Source organism: Polypterus senegalus, chromosome 15 (genome assembly GCF_016835505.1).
Source record: "Polypterus senegalus isolate Bchr_013 chromosome 15, ASM1683550v1, whole genome shotgun sequence".
In the NCBI taxonomy this organism is placed as follows: domain Eukaryota; kingdom Metazoa; phylum Chordata; class Cladistia; order Polypteriformes; family Polypteridae; genus Polypterus; species Polypterus senegalus.
In genome coordinates, this window is record NC_053168.1 from 18,800,815 (window position 1) to 18,822,433 (window position 21,619).

The 21,619-nt window shown below is 42.5% G+C and overlaps 1 protein-coding gene across 1 annotated transcript in view; it reads left to right on the plus strand.

The window, feature by feature from the left end:
• Positions 1–10,716: 10,716 nt before the first annotated feature.
• clptm1l (CLPTM1 like) overlaps positions 10,717–21,619 on the plus strand; it is a 36,227-nt gene continuing 25,324 nt past the window's right edge. The window contains exons 1-2 of the mRNA XM_039736541.1: positions 10,717–11,188; positions 20,404–20,504. Of these exons, the coding sequence (XP_039592475.1) occupies positions 10,994–11,188; positions 20,404–20,504 (296 nt within the window). The 5' untranslated portion in view covers positions 10,717–10,993. The remainder of the gene's footprint in view (positions 11,189–20,403; positions 20,505–21,619) is intronic.

Consider the following 21,619-nt stretch of genomic DNA (forward strand, 5'->3'; position numbering starts at 1 on the left):
GATGTACTACATTACCTTTCTTGTCGCCTGTTAAAATTTTACATGTCAGAATTGTTCGACCAATTTTGAATACAACTAATCTTGTCCCTTTGCATAGCTCATTATTCATACATAAATTACGCAATAACATTACGATACATTCTTCTTTCAACAGTAATTTGGCCAGTGGCAGACCGGATGGTGTTAACGGTTGTAGATATTCTATGGGATATTGTAAGGTGATGTTTTCATCTCCCACACCATCATCACCAACTGTTTCAGCATAGTCTGTTGATATGCATTTAACCAATGTAAAGTCTAATCGATCGACAATTTTTGCGTAAATTCATTTGACTTCATTGTTTCTCATGCTAGGATTGCACGTGTATTAATTTCTTCTGTTGATAACCCTTTGAGATGAAATTCTTCAATAAGATTTGGACATAATACATCTTCTTTTATTGGGAACTTAAAGTAAGGAAAACGTAAAAATTTATAAGACCTGAAAGCACAGGATCTGTGTCTGACAAAAGCATTCACACTGTCACAGGCGGCTGGGGTTGGAGCCCAGCCGGGATGCCCAGGAGGACCGGAGGAGGGCTTGTGCCTCCTCCAGACCGTGAGGGGGCAACCGCCCTGGTTGTATTGGGGGCCACAGGTAGAGGGCTTGGAAGCCCAGCCCTGTAGGGGCCCGTGGCCACCGCCAGGCGGTGCCCCAGTGCCTGAAGAAACCTGGAGCCCAGCACTTCCGCCACACCAGGAAGTGCTGGGAGGAAGAGGACCTGGAACACCCGGAGGACTTCCGGCTACACAGTTGGTGCTTCCGCCACACGGGGGTGTGTCGACAGAGGCTTCTCAGAAAGCACCTGGAGCCCATCCGGGCGTACATAAAAGGGGCCGCCTCCCTCCAGTCAACGGCAAGAGTCGGGTGGAAGTGGACGGAGCTCGGAGGAGAGGAGTGGAGGCGGTCTGAGGACTGTGCAAGGCATTGTAGAGCGGCCAGGACTGTAAGGGGTAATTGGTGCTGCGGCACTGGGTTTGTGCACTTTCTGTACATAGAGACTTTGTAAATAAACACGTGTCTGGTGAACCAACATGTCTGCCTGTCTGTGTCCGGACTGTACCCCACAACACGAATGAGAGGTGAGAGGACCGTGGGCGTGGGCCATTAACCTGAAAGAGTTGAGAGGAGGGCCGGACTTGAAAACATCTCTTGGCAATAGTCTTGTCTCGTCTTGTCTCAAGATTTTCTTTTATAATAGAAAGATAAAATTCATTTTTATTTTTATTTCATTTTACTTTTCAGTGGAATCAACCATTTTTATTTTTATTTAGTTCTGGCGTTTAAAGTTTTATTTTGTATTTTATTTAGTTCTGGTGTTTTTTCATAATATTTGTACAATTTTAGTTTTTTTTCTGTTGCAAGACCACAAACGCTGGCCTACACGTATTTCAATGCAAGTTATGTTTCAGTCAACAAAATACGTTCACAGTTCATAATGCCGTTAAACACAGCTTGACTATCAATGATCAAACAGATTAAGTGGCCTAATGAGTATACAGTAGTCGGCAAGATCAAACGTTTTTAACACAAGAAACCATCCTTGCAAGCACAGTGCTGTTAAGTTTTCAACAAGCACACATTTCGAGAGATTTGTTCACTTTGCAATGACGTCCGTTTCACACAGTGAAAATATTTGCTCGAGAAACACGTGTGAAGTAGGCACACAGACAAGGTCCTCGGCCACTGGTGCCAGCAGAGTGTATGTTGGCAATTTCTGCCGCCAGTACTAAAGTGCAGTCCTGGTGCCAGAGAAGTGCTGGACTTCCACTAAGTACTTATCCTGCTGGTCCTGCACTGAAACTCCAAGACTCATTTCTTCTTCTTGCATGCTACATTTGCTATTATTATCATCTGTGTTGTAATTCAAGTATTTCCACAGGTTACTTTCCTTCTTTCTAACCACAAAGATCTATACAAAATTCACCAGCGTCAAGCACGCGTGCTTATTGTTTCAACCAAAAGTGCTCAACAAACAAACAACAGTCCTTTACAGAGGTTACACCATGTGACTATAGTAGGCCTGAGGTACAAGGTCGACACATAGTAAACAGTGTAACGTAACTGAACTCTCCGGGTGTTCAAACAACCCCTCTGCACGACTGTACTGGGTTGAACGAAACTGCTGTTGCTGTTTTTTCGTTTTTACTAAATTTTCATTCTTATTTTAGTTTGTTCACATATCATTCATTTTTATTTTTATATACTTTTAGTTTCTCTGTTTGCCTTAATTTCAGCTCTCGTGCTTGTAAAACGAAAAACAATATTTTTAGTTCTGTTTCTCATTTTCGTTATGAAAATATCACTGGAGCAGAGTGAGAAAAAGCTCACCTGGAGCGAACACAAAGGAAGGAAATCAAGAGAAAAGAAGATACAAGGTAGAGGATTATATTTAATGCAAGTATATTATTTGTGATTAAGAAGCCTGTTTAAAAAAAACAGAAACGATTAGAAGGCTCATTTAAACCCGGGACTGTGACTGGTGTAGTTGTGTTTAGAGTTTAGGGGTGTGAGATGCACCGGTGGCTGCATAAAAGGGGATGAGACAAAGGAGAGGAGTCAGGGTTAGGGTTAGGGTTAGGGTTTTTTTTTCTTTGGTGTAAAGAGAATTGTCTGCAACTTAACATGAGCAAAGCCAAGGAACTGCTTATGGACTTTCACCACACCAAAGAGTCACTGTGACTGTTCACTATTCATGGAGTGGATGCACTTGGGGGTCCACATTAATCACAGGTTGGACTGGTCTCAGAATGCAGAGGAACTATGGAAGAAAGGGCAGAGCATGCTATTTTTACTTAGGAGTTGGCATTCCTTTAATGTGGGAAGCAACATACTTCACATCTTCTACAGCTCTGTGATGGTTAGTGTGATTTTGTGTTGTGCTGGGAAGGTAACTTCACTTCTAGAGAGGCTCACTGAATCAACAAGCTAATTAAAAGGGCAGGTTTAGTTATAGGACATGTTGTGACATCCACTAGCCAGCGACCCCCGAGAGCCCCTCTCAGGTCAAGGCCCTGGACCACACATCAAGCAATGAAGATTATGTAGATGAATCAACAAAATCATAAAGCTAAAGAGTATTACGACCGCTACCATAGGGCATTCCAGGTGGATGCACCTACGCACCTACCTAATGGCAACATGTTACGGAAAGAATGTTTACTTGTTAAATACAGATACAATACAATACAATACAATTTATTTTTGTATAGCCCAAAATCACACAAGACGTGCCGCAGTGGGCTTTAACAGGCCCTGCCTCTTGACAGCTCCCCATCCTTGACTCTCTAAGAAGACAAGGAAAGCTCCCAAAAAAACCCTTGTAGGGAAAAAATGGAAGAAACCTTGGGAAAGGCAGTTCAAAGAGAGACCCCTTTCCAGGTAGGCTGGGCGTGCAGTGGGTGTCAAAAAAAAAGGGGGTCAATGCATTACAATACGTAGAACAGAACAAATCCTCAATACAGTATAAAAATAAAAATTTTACAAGTACGGAGAAGAATTTAACAGTAGAGGATATCACATAATATGATTTGGATTTGTTTAGAGTCCCGGAGACCTCAATCATCAAGCTGCCTCCGCTATTTGGCTGTTCCACAGCTGAAACAGCACTGGGCCATCCAATCCGATGAAAGGACCCTTCTACACAATGATTCCTGTGATCCTCCATCAGGGATGACTTTACCTTAGGCAGGCAAAACAACTTGGCAGGTGGGCCGTGGCACCAAGTGCCACATTTGAATACCGAGAACAGAAACAGAACAGGTGAGGGTTAGTATCCAATTATGCAGTAACTATCATGTTACTTATGTTTTAGTGCTAATGACTAACAACAGAGCTGCAGTCTGTACAGCTAATCAGCAGCTCTAGTCAGGATGTGCTAAACTGAAGTAGTTAATGTGAGCTCTGGTTTGTAAGTCATGATAAGTTCAGACAAGTAAGCCGGACCTTGGCCATTTAATGCTTTATATGTTAAAAGGAGGATTTTGAAATCTGCTCTAAACTTAACCGGGAGCCAGTGTAAGGATTTAAGAACTAGAGTTATGTGTTCGTATTTTTTTGTTCTTGTAATATTTCTTGCAGCAGCATTTTGGATTAACTGGAGGCTGTATAAAGAACAGTTTGAACATCCAATGAACACTGCATTGCAGTAGTCAATCCTACTAGAAATAAATGCATGAATTAATTTCTCAGAATCCCGTTTATTTAAAAAAGCACCTTAATTTCCAAACATTTTTAAGATGGAAGAAACATGATTTGGACAACTTTGTAATGTGTGCTTTAAATGACATGCTAGAGTCAAAGAGAACTCCTAGATTTTGGGCTGATTCAGTGAAATTAATGGGGATTCCAACTGAGTTAAATGATGACAGAATACTGTTGTGATCAGCGTCATTCCCTCCAACATTTAACATCTCTGTTTTATCTGTATTTAAAGACAAGTAGTTCACATTCATCCAATCCTTTAATTTATTAACACAACTAATTAGAGACAACATCGGAGAAACTTCATTTGATCTAAATGAAAGGTATAACTGGGTGTCATCTGCATACTAGTGAAAATTAACATTATGTTTCCTAATGATATATCCCAGTGGAAGCATGTAAAGTGAAAACAGTAAAGGTCCCAGTACTGAGCCCTGCGGGACACCATATCTCACTTCTGTGTATAATGATGGAATCGATTTGATAAATAAGAATTAAACCAAGCGAGCACAGTGCCTGTAAGCCTAACATCATTTTCTAGCCTGGGCAGTAAAATAGAATGGTCAATGGTGTCAAATGCTGCACTTAAGTCTAACAACATAATTACAGATATAACGATTACTATAATAATGAATATTCTGCATCTGAGAATTCTGAGGCTTCCTCTACTGAGGAGGAAGCTATTGATTAAGTCATGAAAGAATGAAGATTAATGTAACACATGTTTTCAGTTTAAAGGTGTTGTTAACTATTAATAGTAATAAGCTGTCATGATTAAGGCGTTAGTCCACCGCTTAAGGACTTCCACCAGTGTAAATGTCAAATAAATACAGTATTGTGGTTTTGGCTTCCACCGCCAATCAGGTATTAGTAATAATTTTTTGGTAAACAAGAATGTTATATAAAGGGTCAATTGACCATAGCCTAACCGAGAGCATCTCCAGCACCAGAACTAGACTGTACGGGCTTTGTGCCTCAGCACTCCTAGACTCGGTAAGGATTACTCTTAAACTTATATTGCTCACCTAGATACTTGCTTTATACACTTTATATTTGAATGTTTCTATACTTATACTTGCAAAGAATTATCCATCCATCCAACCATCCATCCATCCACTTCCACTTATCCGAGATCGGGTTGCGGGGGCAGCAGCTTGAGCAGAGAGGTCCAGACTTCCCTCTCCCCGGCAACTTCTTCTAGCCCTTCCGGAGGAATCCTGAGGCGTTCCCAGGTCAGCCGAGAGACATAGTCCCTCCAGCATGTCCTGGGTTTTTTCTGGGGCCTCCTCCTGGTTAGACATGCCCGGAACACCTCACCAGGGAGGCGTCCAGGAGGCATCCTGATCAGATGCCTGAGCCACCTCATCTGACTCCTCTCGATGCGGAGGAGCAGCGGCTCTACTCTGAGACCCTCCTGGATGACTGAGCTTCTCACCCTATCTTTAAGGGAAAGCCCAGACACCCTGCAGAGGAAACTCATTTCAGCTGCTTGTATTTGCGATCTCGTTCTTTCGGTCACTACCCATAGCTCATGACCATAGGTGAGGGTAGGAACGTAGATCGACTGGTAAATTGAGAGCTTTACCTTATGGCTCAGCTCCTTTTTCACCATGACGGACCGATGCAGAGTTCACATCACTGCGGACGCCACACCGATCTGCCTGTCGATCTCACGCTCCATTCTTCCCTCACTCGTGTACAAGACCCCAAGATACTTGAACTCCTCCACTTGGGGCAGGATCTCGCTTCCAACCCTGAGAGGGCATGCCACCCTTTTCCGGCTGAGGACCATGGTCTCGGATTTGGAGGTGCTGATTCCCATCCCAGCCGCTTCACACTCAGCTGCGATCCAATCCAGAGAGAGCTGAAGATCACGGCCTGATGAAGCAAACAGGACAACGTCATCTGCAAGAAGCAGTGACCCAATCCTGAGTCCACCAAACTGGACTCCCTCAACACCCTGGCTGTGCCTAGAAATTCTGTCCATAAAAGTTATGCAATCCATAAAAGTTATGCAATGTGGACCAAGCTCTGACACCGGTTGTACAGGGACCGAACAGCCCTTATCAGGACGTTCGGTACCCCATACTCTTGGAGTACCCCCCACAGGATTCCCCGAGGGACACGGTCGAACGCCTTTTCCAAGTCCACAAAACACATGTAGACTGGTTGGGCAAACTCCTATGTACCCCCCAGGACACTGCTAAGGGTGAAGAGCTGGTCCACTGTTCCGCGACCAGGACGAAAACCACACTGTTCCTCCTGAATCCAAGGTTCAACTATCCGACAGACCCTCCTCTCCTGGACCCCCGAATAGACTCTTCCAGGGAGGCTGAGGAGTGTGATCCCTCTGTAGTTGGAACACACCCTTCGGTCCCCCTTCTTAAAGAGGGGGACCACCACCCCGGTCTACCAATCCAGAGGCACTGTCCCCGATGTCCATGCGATATTGCAGAGACGTGTCAATAAGTATCTCATCCACCCCTGGGGCCCTACCACTAAGGAGTTTTTTGACCACCTCGGTGACCTCAGTCCCAGAGATGGGGGAGCCCACCTCCGAGTCCCCAGGCTCTGCTTCCTCATTGGAAGGCATGTTAGTGGGATTGAGGAGGTCTTCGAAGTACTCCCCCCACCGACCCACAACGTCCCAAGTGGAGGTCAGCAGCGCACCATCCCCTCCATATACAGTGTTGACACTGCACTACTTCCCCCTCCTGAAACGCCAGACGGTGGACAAGAATCTCCTCAAAGCCGTCCAAAAGTTGTTCTCCATGGCCTCTCCAAACTCCTCCCACGCCCGAGTTTTTGCCTCAGCAACCACCGAAGCCGCATTCTGCTTGGCCTGCCGGTACCTATTAGCTGCCTCCAGAGTCCTACAGGACAAAAGGGTCCTGTAGGACTCCTTCTTCAGCTTGACGGCATCCCTCACTTCCGTTGTCCACCAACGGGTTCGGGGATTGCCGCCACGACAGGCACTGACCACCTTACGGCCGCAGCTCCTGTCAGCCGCCTCAACAATAGAGGCACAGAACATGGCCTATTCGGACTCAATGTCCCCCACCTCCCTCGGGACGTGGTTGAAGTTCTGCCGGAGGTGGGAGTTGAAGCTACTTCTGACAGAGGACTCTTCCAGACGTTCCCAGCAGACCCTCACAACACGTTTGGGCCTACCAGGCCTGACCGGCATCCTCCCCCACCATCGAAGCCAACTCACCACCAGGTGGTGATCAGTTGACAGCTCCGCCCCTCTCTTCACCCAAATGTCCAAGACATGTGGCCGCAAGTCCGACGACACGACCACAAAGTTGATCATCGAATTGAGGCCTAGGGTGGCCTGGTGCCAAGTGCACATATGAACACCCTCGTGCTTGAACATGGTGTTTGTTATGGACAATCCATGACGAGCACAGATTAACAAAACACCACTCAGGTTCAGATTGGGGGGGGGGCATTCCTTCCAGGTCTCATTGTCATTGCCCACTTGAGCATTGAAGTCTCCCAGCAGTACGAGGGAGTCTCCAGAAGGTATGCCCAGAAGCACCCCCTCCAGGGACTCCAAAAAGGGTGGGTACTCCAAACTGCTATTTGGTGCATACGCACAAACAACAGTCAAGACCCATCCACCCACCCGAAGGCGGAGGGAGGCCACCCTCTCGTCCACCGGGGTAAACCCCAATTAACAGACTCCAAGTCGGGGGGCAATAAGTATGCCCACACCCGTTCGGTGCATCTCACCGGGGGCAACTCCAGAGTGGTAGAGAGTCCAGCCCCCCTCAAGGAGATTGGTTCCAGAGTCCAACCTGTGCGTCGAGGTGAGTCCGACTATATCTAGCAGGAACCTCTCAACCTCGCGCACTAGCTCAGGCTCCTTCCCCTTCAGAGAGGTGACATTCCACGTCCCAAGAGCCAGCTTCTGTAACCGAGGATCAGACCGCCAAGGTGCCCACCCTCGGCCACCACCCAACTCACAAAGAACTATATAAAAACTTTATTTTTATATAAACCAAATATAGTGTCTCGAGTGTCTTACTCATCCCTATTATTTTTACTGATTTATATATTAGACAAAAGGCAAATCTTTATAAAAGGTCTATAGAAGGATATTGTAAACTTCACTCTTTTAGAGTGATAAATTCAAATCACGACAGACATACTTTGGACCCCCTGGAGGTCATAGCAAAGGAGAGAGTGCCATTATGAATAATGCTGCACACAAGCTCTGTGACACACCAGCGCTGAGGACTTTTCAGCCAACGAATTATTCAGCCGAAGTGTGAAGAAACGTGATGGGAGATCTTTTATATCAACAGGAATACATCAGTATAGGGCCTCACTATGACTGCCTTTTCAAATTTTCTTCCTTTTTAATCATTCTTGTGTGTGTTCAGACCATAGTGTGTGTGCCAATTTATTTATTTATGTAATTATTTCTTTACAGACCTTCTGATAAAAGCTAAGTTTCCCTCTGGGGACAGATAATGTTTTGTCTACTTGTCAGTCACTATATATAACACACATAAATGCAAATGGGATTGTTAAAGACCCCACCATCCTGCACAGTCCCTTTCCTTCATCCTCCGCTTTAAACCATTAACACCAAAAACACCCAACTCTTAACAGGTTTTATCTTCAGTTAATACCCACTCATAAATGGCAATTGTGTGCTATGCGCTTTTTTATAGCTGCTTTTGTTGTATTTAACTCTAGTGGGAAGAGCTGCACCTCATCCAAGTCCACTTCATCCCCAGCTCCAGACCAAGATGGTAAGGGGGGCATTTGAAATGCTTGAGGAGATATGGTGCGATAATGTCCTTAAAAATCCACCATGTTACAGTATATCTGAGAAAAGGGTTGACAATTTACATAATACGAGCTTGAAGTTAGCAATATAAATGGAGTGCTTGCTGCTGGTAAGCTCAACACTCATAATGCTGACTGAGGCAAGTTACATTTTTGCTGCCTGTTCACTTCAACCTCTATACCCTAAGGTGGGTTGAAGCCTAACCAACATAGACTTCAGTGTTAATGTTTGCGGTTCATCGTGCAATATACATGTCTCTGTTATATGCCATTTGTAAAGCAGTTACCAAAGCTATTTGTGATGCGCCATCATTTGGTATAACATCGACATAGCAACTAGATGGACATAGACACCATTTCTTTTAAGGTGGGTTAGGCATGAGATGACACACTTAGTTTACATGCAGTACATATTGCTGTACAGACTTTGCAAAAAAAAAAGATAAAATATATACGGTGGCATGCAAAAGTATCCAATCCCCTTGAATGTCATCGAAATTTTCTGCATGACAATAGATTTGTGCACATATTTATCCATTCATTATTTTATCGTGAACTCTTGTGCTGTATCAATACAATTGCAAAGTGAAAATAACTGAAGAAGAGAAACTCAGCGCTGTTGTAATCGTAACTTTTCTGACAGGCAATAGCGTGTTGCAGGACTACGCGGAGCTTTACGATGGGTTAGCGGCTGTCTCTGCTCTTTATTTCTTTTTTTTTCAATTCGATTATTTAAAAATACGAAGTATCAGACAGACGAGCTTCTCCTCTGTGAGATTCAAAACTTGCGTGTTCCTGGTTCCTCGTCGCCGCGTTCTATGCATTGCACTTTCGGGTGAGCATTCACTGGTTCATTTAATTTTCAGCTGTCCTTTGTACACAGTCCGCCCCCCCGACTAACGGGAAAGTCAAACTTGTTTGATTTACCTTAACCCGTCTCTGACTATTTGGCCTCAGTCGTTAAGTATGCCAAATTCACTGGAGCTCGTCGCCGATTGGCTAAGATTACATAAATGAAAGGCTATGGCAGAAAATCGCTGGAAAAGACCGTTTAATGCAGTGGTTCTCAACCTGTGGGGCGGGCGCGAAGTAACAAAAAGGGGGGCGCGAAGATGTGAAAAAAGAAAACAAGAATCGAAAATATGAAAAATACATCTATTGAAACCAAAACAAATTAACTTAAACTACATTATGATACTAGAAAAATAAATATAGAGTTACATAAATGTCGATTAAAGTTAAGTAGGTGTAATAAAATATGTATCTATGATATATCATTAATTAAAAAATAACAAATTGGTATTAGTGGGCTTCTTTCAAAAAAACGTTACGGGGGCACGATTAAAACTGTTATGAAAACTCGGGTCGCAAATACTTAAAGGCTGAGAAGCGCTGGTTTAACGTGACGTACGCTTGATATGATGACACCGCTGGTCAAGCCCGACAGCGTGGCTGGGTAGGGGGGTTTGGGGGACGTGACATGATATTTGTTGGTTAGGACGATTAAATGACCCCTGGAACCAAGCCCACTCCACTCCCTCGAGATTTCCTTCTGGAGAGAATGCTTGATGGGGCAAAGAAAAAGTACCGGTTAAGCACTACAAATCCCATGATGCACTGCCGAGGGCGCGCGTACGACGCGTGTGCGTCACATCCACCAGGAAGTGGGACTTCGTTTGTGTGACAGCTCAGCGAAGTTACCGTACATGTTAAGGATTATCGAAGCAGTTTCCTGTTTTAATTGGAAATTTCGGTTGTTGTGTGCACCTTGGCCCTTTCGACCGAACGATAAATGCATCCTCTGCATAAAAAATAATCACAAAAATCGGACATGTTGGCCGATAGGATTGTGGTGATTGCAAATCGCGGTGGTTACTGTCACATTTAATACTGCAGCTTGGACGAAGTGCTGCAGCCAAAGAGGAGGCGGTTTGGACCCGGCAGGAGCAAATGTGTGTATGGTACCCGCAATCAAAAAGCATGTTTCAAAAGACCTCTTTTACCACCCTTATAATTGGGGTGTTTATTGTGTACGTTTTGCACACTTGCTGGGTGATGTACGGAATAGTATACACAAAACCGTGTGAAGACGGGAGCGGCGAGAACTGCATTACGTCGTACATGACGAAGAACCCTCGACTTCAGGTTTGCTAATGTTATTTCTTTTCAATCGATGGGATTTTTAATGGGAATTAATTTTAGTAGGACCGTATACGGTTTAAGGCATTGCATTGTACAGCACTCAATTGATTATTCGTTGATGCATCAATGGGATCACATAACGATATCAATCACTCGTTTTTGTTGTAATGCTTGTAACTTAGTCAAGCACCGTATTCGACGGCTTAAAAGAAGTAAATACAAATGAGAAACAGCACTTTGGACCTCTCACTGAAAAGAACTGAGACTTCTGCCAGTTATCTCCAATGATGCAGTGTTAGAAAGTTTAGAGAAGTGCAACTAGGCTGATTCCAGGACTACAGGGGATGAATTGTGAGGAAAAATCAAAATGAGTTTAACCTTTTCAGTTTAAGCAATATATAAAATAAAGAGGAGACATAATTGGAGTGTTTAAATTATGAAGAGAATTAGTGCAGTGGATCGAAACTGTGAGTACAACAAGAACACAGGGACACGGTTGGAAACTTGTGAAGGGTAAATTTTGCACAGACATTAAGATGTTTTTCGTCACTCAGAGAATCACAGACACATGGAGTAAGTGACCAATTAGTGTGGTAGATAGTAGGACTTTAGGAACTTTCAAAACTCGACTTGATGTTATTTTAGAAGAATGAAGTGGAAAGGATTGGTGAGCTTTGTTGTCCTGAATGGCCTGTTCTTGTCCAGATTTTTCTAATTTTTCTAATGCCAGCACATCCCAGGTTGGAACTTGGACCCCCTCTGGCTGTGCTTTTTTTTTTTTGCTAGTCATCTTGTGAATTGGTGGCCAATATTGATGTAGTTAGATTCTGGTTTTAATCAACCATATTATTCTGTTACTTCACCTTTAATTTGCCAATATAAACATTCACCCTTAGAGTTTACAGTGTTAAGCAATTTAATAAGGAATTGTGTGATTCACCTTTGCCCATCCTGGGTTGGTTCTCACCTTGTAGGTCCCTACGATAATGAAATAAATTAGCTGGTTGGAAAATTTGTGGATGTTGTATTTTATTTATGATGAACAGATCATCTGTCCTCCTTCCCAGCCCGCTTAGTCGTGGGGCAGCTGAAGCCAGTCTCAGCAAGCAACACTGGTATGGCTGGAACAATTTCCTGGACAGGGTGCCTTCTTCAGGGAACAACAGATAAGGTACAACCTACAGATATTCTGTAGTAATTATAATAAATGAAGCTTTGCAACTTGGAGCAAACAATTTGCACAGGCATCCCAACCTCTGTTGATTACTCACAAACCCTCTTGTCTATCTGAAAGCAGAGTTGTAACAGACTGATTTACTTCACCCTCTGAAGTACTACTTGGAAAATATGACATGGCAGAAAGTTGTAAATTCTAGTGATAATACCAAGAAAATGGAAATTAAATGAAATGAGACAACACATTATTACCATTAGAAGTCTAGGCCTTTCAAGAAATTGCAAAAAAATAAAATCAAAGTGTCAGTGAGTCTAATGATGTCCTACACAATCCAAAGACAAGTAGAAACTAGAAGAAACTCTGTGAAGACAAGTTTCTGGGGGTCACCAGCTTGTGTGACTGGCGCTTCAAGCACAGCTTAACCGTGCAGGTCGACAAAAGCAAGTGTCAGTTTCTGCTGTGAGAAGGAGTGTTGAGGGTCTGACAGGGTGAATGGCAGGAAGAAAGACAATCCTTAAAGGACAAAAAAGGGCCTGGAAAAGGATGATTACTGCAGACTGGACAAAGTCTTCTCTTCACAGTAGAAACTGAGAAAGAGAAAAAAAAAAAAACTGAGATGTTGTAAAACTTTGACCAGTAGTATATGTCTTAAATGCTTAGCCCACTTTTATTTAAAAGGCCAACTCTAGACCTGTGTGCTGACACTTGATGTGGTGGCCCCTGATTACTTCTTCTAGGTCCATACATTTCCCTGTTTCTGTCAGCAGATGGTTCATCCTTTTGCTCACCCTACCCTACCCTTAAGATTCCTAATGTCCTGGTGGAATACAGTTTGCTTCCTCCTAGACCTCACCTCACTCTCTTGTGTTATGCTGGTGACGGTGCCTGTTACCCACCCGGGTCCATACTGGATGTAACACCCCTTCTTGTTTTACCATAGTGTCATGCATTGGTACTACCAGTATTTACAGTCAAAGTAAAAAAGTATGTGAACCCTTTAGAATTATCTGGTTTACTGCATGAATTGGTCATAAAAAATGATCTGATCTTCATCTTAAGTCACAGGTACTGATATACACAATGAGCTTAAGCCAATGACGCACAAGAAATTCTACTGTTTCATGTCTTTATTTTACAAACGCATTCAACGTTCACAGTGGTAGTGGAAAAAGTAAGTGAACCTTGGGATTTAGTAACTGGTTGACCCTCCTTTGACAGCAATGACCAGGCACTTTCTGTAACTGCAGATCAGACCTGCACATCATGCGGGGGGAATTTGAGCCCATTCTTCCCTGCAGAACTGCCTAAACTCTTCCACATTCTTTGGTTGTCTTCTGTGTATGGCTCTCTTCAAGTCATTCCACAACATCTCAATAGGATTGAGGTCTGGGCTCTGACTGGGCGACTCCAAAAGGCAGAGTTTGTTCTTCTGAAGCCAATGTACTGTGGATATGCTGAGATGTTTGGGGTCATTGTCCTGTTTCATCACCCAGCCTCTTCTGAGCTTAAGTTGATGGACAGACACCCTCACATAATCCTGAAGAATTTGTTGATAAACTTGTGAATTAATTTGCCCGTCAATGATGGCAAGCTGTCCAGGCCCTGATGCAGCAAAGCAAGCCCAAATTGTGATTTCCCTCCACCATACTTTACTGTAGGGATGATGATTTGATGTTGATATACAGTGACCGTTTTATGCCAAATGAAGTTCTGCTTGTGCCTCCCAAATCGCTCAGTTTTGGTTTCATCACTCCACACATTTTCCCAGTACAGTTGTGGAGTGTCCAAGTGCTCTTTCGCAAACTTCAGGTGTTCAGTAATGTTCTTTTTTGATAGCAGTGGCTTCCTTCTTGGTGTCCTGTCATGGACTCCTTTCTTGTTCAATGTTTTGTGTATAGTTGACTCATGAACAGAGATGTTAGCCAGTTCTAATGACTTCTTCTTCTTCATTGCTGACTTTGTGTTGTGCTTTTGGGGTCATCTTGGCAGGGTGCCCACTTCTAGGCAGAGTAGCCACAATACCAAATTGTCTCCATTTATAGACAGTAAACTGATGAATATCTAAAATCTTTGAGATGACTTTGTAACCCTTTCCAGCCTTATGTATATTAGCAATTCTCGATCATAGCTCTTCAGACAGCTCTTTTGTGCGAGACATGATTCCCATCTGGATATGCTTCTTGTCAAAAGCTCAAACTTTATTGTGTTTTTTATCAGTCAAAGTCATTCTATGCCATACCTCTGAACTCGTTTCATTAAATGGACTCCACGTATGCTAACTTCTGACTGCAATGAGCTTTTTAAAAAGTCATTAGCTTAGGGTTCACTTACTTTTTCCAACCTTCAGTTTCACAGTTTGAATGATTTATTCAATATGGTGAAAGATTCTCTGAAATCTGTGTATCTTTAGTTATAGGAGACTGTGTTTGCTCATTATCTATATATATAATTCACTAAGGCAAGACACCCATGGAAAGCACGCCGGAAGGGGTGTGGATTCACTAAGCTGCCGACAAGTAAGACGCCCATGGCGCACGACAACTCGCAGAGCCACGCCCACCAACTCGGACGTGATGACACAGAAAAACCGACGTCATTTATATTCGTCTGTCGTAGAGGTCACATGCACCTCCGACCCACGCTGACTGTTCATAGAGGCATGTTTCTCGCGGAGGTGAATCGCCATATGCAGCGTGTAAAACGGTTTGCGAGGGGTATCCCATGGGATCCTTAAAACAATCCTTTACAACTGAGGTTAAAACACAATGAAGTAAGCAGTCTTTAAAAACCGAGTTTTCGGTTACGACGCACAACCGTGTGCAACATAGCAAACTGTTTTACACGCTACATACAGCGATTCGCATCCGCGACAAACATGCGTCATGTCTTTCCAGAAGTGTTTAGCATTCAATAAATAATTATGCATGAGATTGAGCGTGTGTCTACCCGGCGCAGAGAGGCGTGGGTGAGCCATTACGTCCCTGCACTTTGTACACACCCCCCCTCCCACCTCGCTACTACTGTGGTCGGGTGTCTTGGTGGATTATCTATAGAAAAGCAGCCAAAACTGCACAGAGCAATGAAAAGTCTACATGAGTCACAGGTGCATCTGGACAGTGCAAAGACTACAACGACTCAAGTGACGAGTTGGAGGTGGGCACATGAGCAGGCAGTGCTTACTGAACGAGAGGGCGCGATGGCGGTCCGACAGTTTTCAGTCACGGATGATTGTGTGTTGGTTTGTTCCATGCATTGTTACAATGTTGCTTTTCTTGCTGATTTCTTACATTACCGATTTTTCAAATGTTAATTTTCTCCCTGTGCTTAAAAATCATTAAAAAAACTGGTCTGATTATGCGGCGTATGGTATGCCGCGGGTTGGCTAGTTGTGACTATTATTGTGACATGACATGAAGATATGACCATGTTTTATATGGGAATTGGACATAAATTATAGATAATTCATAGGGGTTCACATACTTTTTACTTTGACTGTATCTATTGTGGGGCGGCACGGTGGCGCAGTGGTAGCGCTGCTGCCTCGCAGTTAGGAGACCCGGGTTCGCTTCCCGGGTCCTCCCTGCGTGGAGTTTGCATGTTCTCCCCGTGTCTGCGTGGGTTTCCTCCCACAATCCAAAGACATGCAGGTTAGGTGGATTGGCGATTCTAAATTGGCCCTAGTGTGTGCTTGGTGTGTGGGTGTGTTTGTGTGTGTCCTGCGGTGGGTTCCTGCCTTGTGCCCTGTGTTGGCTGGGATTGGCTCCAGCAGACCCCCGTGGTTAGGAAATGGATGGATGGATGTATCTGTTGTGGGGTACAGCCCGGACACAGACAGGCAGACATGTTGGTTCGCCACACACGTTTATTTACACGACTATTTAACAAGTGGTAAAGTGCACAACCTAGTGCCGCAGCACCAATCACCCCCTTCAGTCCTAGCCAACACAATGCCTTTCTGGCCGCCTCCACTCCTCTCTCCAAGCTCCGTCCTCTTCCACCCGACTCTTGCCTCGAATGAAGGGAGGCGGCCCCTTTTATTATCACCCGGATGTGCTCCAGGTGGGTTCCGGCAATCACCCTCCGACACGCCCCTGTGTGGCGGAAGTGCCAGCTGCATCCCCAGAAGCACTCCGGGTGTCCCTGCTCTTCTTCCGCCACACCAGGGCTCCAAAGTCATGGGGGCGACCCCTGGCTGTGACCACGGGCCCCTACAGGGTGGAGCTTCAAAGCTCTGTACCTGTGGCCCCGAAAGGAACTAGGGCGGTCGCCCCCAGATGGTCTGGGGAAGGCGCAAGCCCTCCTCCGGTCCTCCTGGGCGTCCCAGCCGGGTCGCCACCCCAGCCACCTCTGACACTATGTCATATGCCACCAGTTTCCTTGTCAAGCATGGCAACCATCACAAGTAAATTAGGAGAAACATAGATTGTATTGTTTAAGCTAAAATGTTATTTGGTCATTTTGGGTTCTGAATTAAATCTTTAATTTCTTATTTATGTTATAATTTTATGTCAAGAATCATTGATGAAAATGTGGCCTAATTATATTAATTTTAAGTATAACTTGTCTAAAATGGAAGTCAATTACTCCCTGAATGGCTGAAATATATTTATTTATTTACAGCAACGTATCAGTCAATATAAATTTATTTCAAGTGAGTGAAATTGCTTTGGGTATGTGTTTGCACGTTTAGAGGCCTGTGTTCCAATTTGAATTATGAAACTTTTCTTAACCTCATTCTTACCAGAATGCATGTATCTGTCGCTACTGGTGTGAATAGTGTGATTAATTACCTGCTTGCTTTGTAAGCGCGTTAAATAATTGTGTGACTCAAGTTCGAGCAACCAGGTATGTTGAAAGTTTCAAAGTCTAATTTGTTGGTTTACAGAGCTTGCTGGTTTTTATTCAATTTAAGATTTCAGTCAGGCATTAATTCTGCTTTGTACAGTACTGGAAGACATATTTCCACATCCTTTCGAATTTAAGCATAAATTGGTAAAATGCCTATAATAATAGCTGCTGAGAATCTAATTAATCAAACAATACTATAATTAATTTGAATACTCCTGCTACAAGTGGTATGATGGTGTAGTGCCTAACATTGCTATCTCACAGATCCGGAGTTGTGGGGCCAAGTCCTTCACCTGGTCATTGTCTGACATTTGTAACAAGCCCCACTACATATTATGTCCTCGACTCATTAAGTCACACACTTGAGTTATATTTAGGTCCCTTGGCCAACATCCCCTACTTTGAGCCACACACCAAGAAATCCAGCTATAACACTTGGAACATTAGAAATGTGACAAACGAGAGGAGATCATTCAGGCCTGTTTGTTTAGCTGATAGTTAAGCTGCCGCAGTATCTCATCCAGACTGGATCTTGTACATCTCATACGACTGGATGACTTTACATGTGGAGTATGCAACATGGGTAAAGTGACATTTTTTTAATGGATGTTTTTGATATCATTTGCTGTTGTCCAGCATTGGTCATCAATGTCTGGGGTGACCGTGCCAGGATGTGCCCAACAGTCAGGTGGACAGTTGACCCCCTAGTTACCTAGTAGTTCATATTAACCGAGGATGGACATTGTGCCAATTCATAAATTAAGCAGACACATAAATTTAGTAAAATTAATTTAAACTGAGTCAGGGCACACCTTTTGTTTTTTAAAAAAAGTAAAAAATCCTGTTGCTGTCTTGTGGTGCACCTCGCCACAGTCATAGGCTCCCATTCTAACAGTAATATCTCTGCTCTCCCTGTAAAATTTTCTAGGCCATCACTACAAACCATAAGGGGCAAGTAACAGTCAGTCATTTTCTAGTCCTGAACAGGGTTGTCTTTGGGGTGTTTGGGTTTTGAGCCTATCTCAGCTAGCATAGGGATCAAGGCTGGAACAAACTCTTGACCAGGCGCCAGTCCATCACAGGGAAGTAAGTAAAATAAAAAAATATATATTATCATTTTTGTGTGGACTATTCCTATAAAACCATCTCTTATAAATACAACCTCCCTCTCCCAGTGACATAAGTAGCTTTTGTAGGCTGAACATTGTATTATTATTCAAATAAATCATAATAAAATCTTATTTTGCTTACATTTTAAATTGTAAAATGTAACAAAACATGACAGAGACACTTCCAAGGTGAGTCCACTCTCCTTCTTTGTCAAAATTGGTAGGTTTATTTCTAGAGATCTGCTCCTCTTTTCAAGTTTCAAAAGCTTTCAGTTGAAGGCCCCCTGTAACCATGGAAGGAAAAAAAAGAGATGATAATAACTTGAGCTGGAAAGAAGTAGGTTCAATACTAGATTTATTGTTCATGTAATAATTGTATACAGCCTCTACTGTATTGTGCAAGTGCTGGTCATGTTTTATGGTTGGAATGTAGTATTTAGCTTTTAGCAATCACAAATACTGCCATTAATGATACATTAATGATGTCATCTGTCCACTAAACATTTGCCAGTGATCTTGAAGATTGTCCAGGTTAACCTAGGTTTACTCCCATGTGTGAAACCTCCTTGTTTTTCTTCTTCTGGATTGTCTCATGAACATTGACAGTTGACAACACAAGAGTCTTCAGATCCTTAGCCATTTTTTTAAACTTCTGAACTATTACATGTCTTGTTCTTTAGAGAGACTAGACCCCCCCACCCCGCTCACTTTACTCATCCACCCCCAGGTTTGGTTTACTGGATATACAATTTAAAGAGATTGTTATTATCCGAACAATATATTTGATCTATTTTCGCTGTTCCGTTATTTCACCGAGTAATAATTTCCATTTGTTTGCGCTAATGCGTTCTTTACTATTCCTTTTTTGTGACTTTTGAATTTTCGTACTTCCATTATCTCTAACCTGCTCTGCATGTGTACCGCGCCAACATTTTTGAATTCTTTACAACGTTCTATTTTGTCATCTACTCTTTGTCCTTTATTTCCGGACCCGGGCATGGTTAAATCTCTTTCTCATGGGACGTACAAGTGTCTCTTGGAGTAAATCACGTCTCGTCTCCTTCTAGGATTTTTTTTTATAACAGATTTTGCCAAGACAGTTTCACCATGCTGGATGTGTCACTGTATATAAATAGCAGTGTGTGATTATTTACAAATTTTCACACTGATCTCAAGACATGCATTGCAAGGTGAGAGTGATCTTTGGCAGCCACTTGATGTAAAGAATGCTAGGATGTGAATAGGAACGCCAAGTAAAAGTAAGCATTTACCAGTAAATTCCCCCTGCCCCCACTACCCTGCCAGAGTTGTATTTTTAGTAAGACATGTTAAACAAGGAAGTGGGTTCTCTGTGGTTTGGGATTTTCATACCACCCTAGGAGACATGGGTGTTTTAACATTTATGTAAAATTGCATTTTAGTTTTGCTTCCTTGTGAAACACAACAACAGCATTGTGTGAATATGTTCGTGTCCACCTTGGCAATAGGTTAGCTTTTTTATTTTTGTAGAAAAGGCAGTTCTGACTTTTGTTCCATGATACTACCCTAGAATGATAACGTGAAGAGCACAACACAAACTACCTGATTCTCTTAAGAGAAGAGAGGCAATCCATATGGGTAACCTGTCCATACTTTAAAGAGGGGCGTAGTAAACAGGGTTAGAGGCGAGAGCTGCTTAATATCGTTAACAAGGCTGATAAAGTGAATATAACTAATAGATGGGAAATCGTTAGGTTCTGAATTGAAGATGCACCTATTCATTTGTTTTACTTGATGCTTTGTGTTTTTTTGTTTAACAATTCCTTGGCCCACACATGTATAGTAGATAATATACATTCTATAACAGGACACTGGAATGTCTTACGTTGGCATGGCTGTTGACCTCATGATAAAATGAATGCAGAATGCTTTTAAATGCTTTCAATATTAATTATGCATTAGAAATGGATTGAAAGAGAATGTGAGAGAGAATATTTTACTTTGACGCTATGCAATAGTTAACTGTTTCCCTATAAATTACAGGAATTAAAAAAGTAACAGATGAAGCAGTGCCACTAAACATTATCCTTTTTTTTTCTTTTTAGCTGAGCATTTATACCTCATTAAAGTCTTCAAGTGATGGGAATCCAAACCTCAATCTTATTTTGAATGTAGACGACTTAGACATATATTCAAAGTTTGAGAGGTAAGCAAGTTTTTAGTAACAAAATAATAATTCACCATTTATGCTTTCAGTCTGGGGCATCATTTTGATTTGAGATCACAGTGAGATCTTGTAACTTTCAAATGATTTAAAAGACAGTTGCTCCACAAGTGAACACATTCATAAGGTTGTTAAAATGAATCTTATCTGTCTGCTGCAGTGGTTTCCAACATTTTCTATGCCCCTCACCCCTACAAAATGTTTGATTTGTGGTCATAGCCCCTCCAAAAGTAATATCACAGTTGAAGATGAAGTAAAATTTCTAATTTTTGAACCGCAAATTGAACCACATGTGGTATGGTGAATAAAGGAACTGAACTAAAAAAAATAAGCTTTTAACTTAAGTGCTTAAAGTTTACATATGTTACGTGAAAAGCCTGGAATTGGATAAACCTTACATTATCTGAGTAAAGCTCACATTATCTAAAAGGTAAACCTAAGATATCCTTGGGTAAAGTTAGAAAATCATATGTGTGATATTTAAAGGGACGTGGCCCTAAGACCACACAAACATACATAAGTATAGTTCATAACTAAATATAATAAGTGTGCCACAAATGTTGTATTTTACCCTTGGACTTGGTCAAGGACTTTGTCCTGATGGTTTCAAGACCTTGTTCAATTTCTGAAAATTTCTTTGGTCTGCTTATGTATGAACAAAATTGTATAACTTCTGGGTGAAGCATACAAAACATCAGTATAACCGCAAGTAAGAAGTACCTGTCATGTTTACCCGTCATGAAATGTCCAGGACAAAAGACCACATCTGACTTAATGTTATTCTGGAAGTTTGTTCCTGTGCTTTATAAGGTAAGCTGTTTTGTAAGAATTAAAAAATAGTTCAGTCCCATTATAACCTGCCCACCCTATCACAGCCATCATTTGCTTAGGGAAGAGTGAAGGTTCGCAGTATTTAGGTAGTGGACTCTGAGCTTTGTGCAGCTTTTATAGAAAGTAAAATACAGAAGCTTACTCTGTGTCTTTGAATTTTTACTGCTTTGTACATGGATCTGTTATTTTTCATTTTCTCGTAATGTTTATTTCTCAGTTACTCATAATGTTTATTATTTCTCAAATGTGCGCATACAAATAAATAA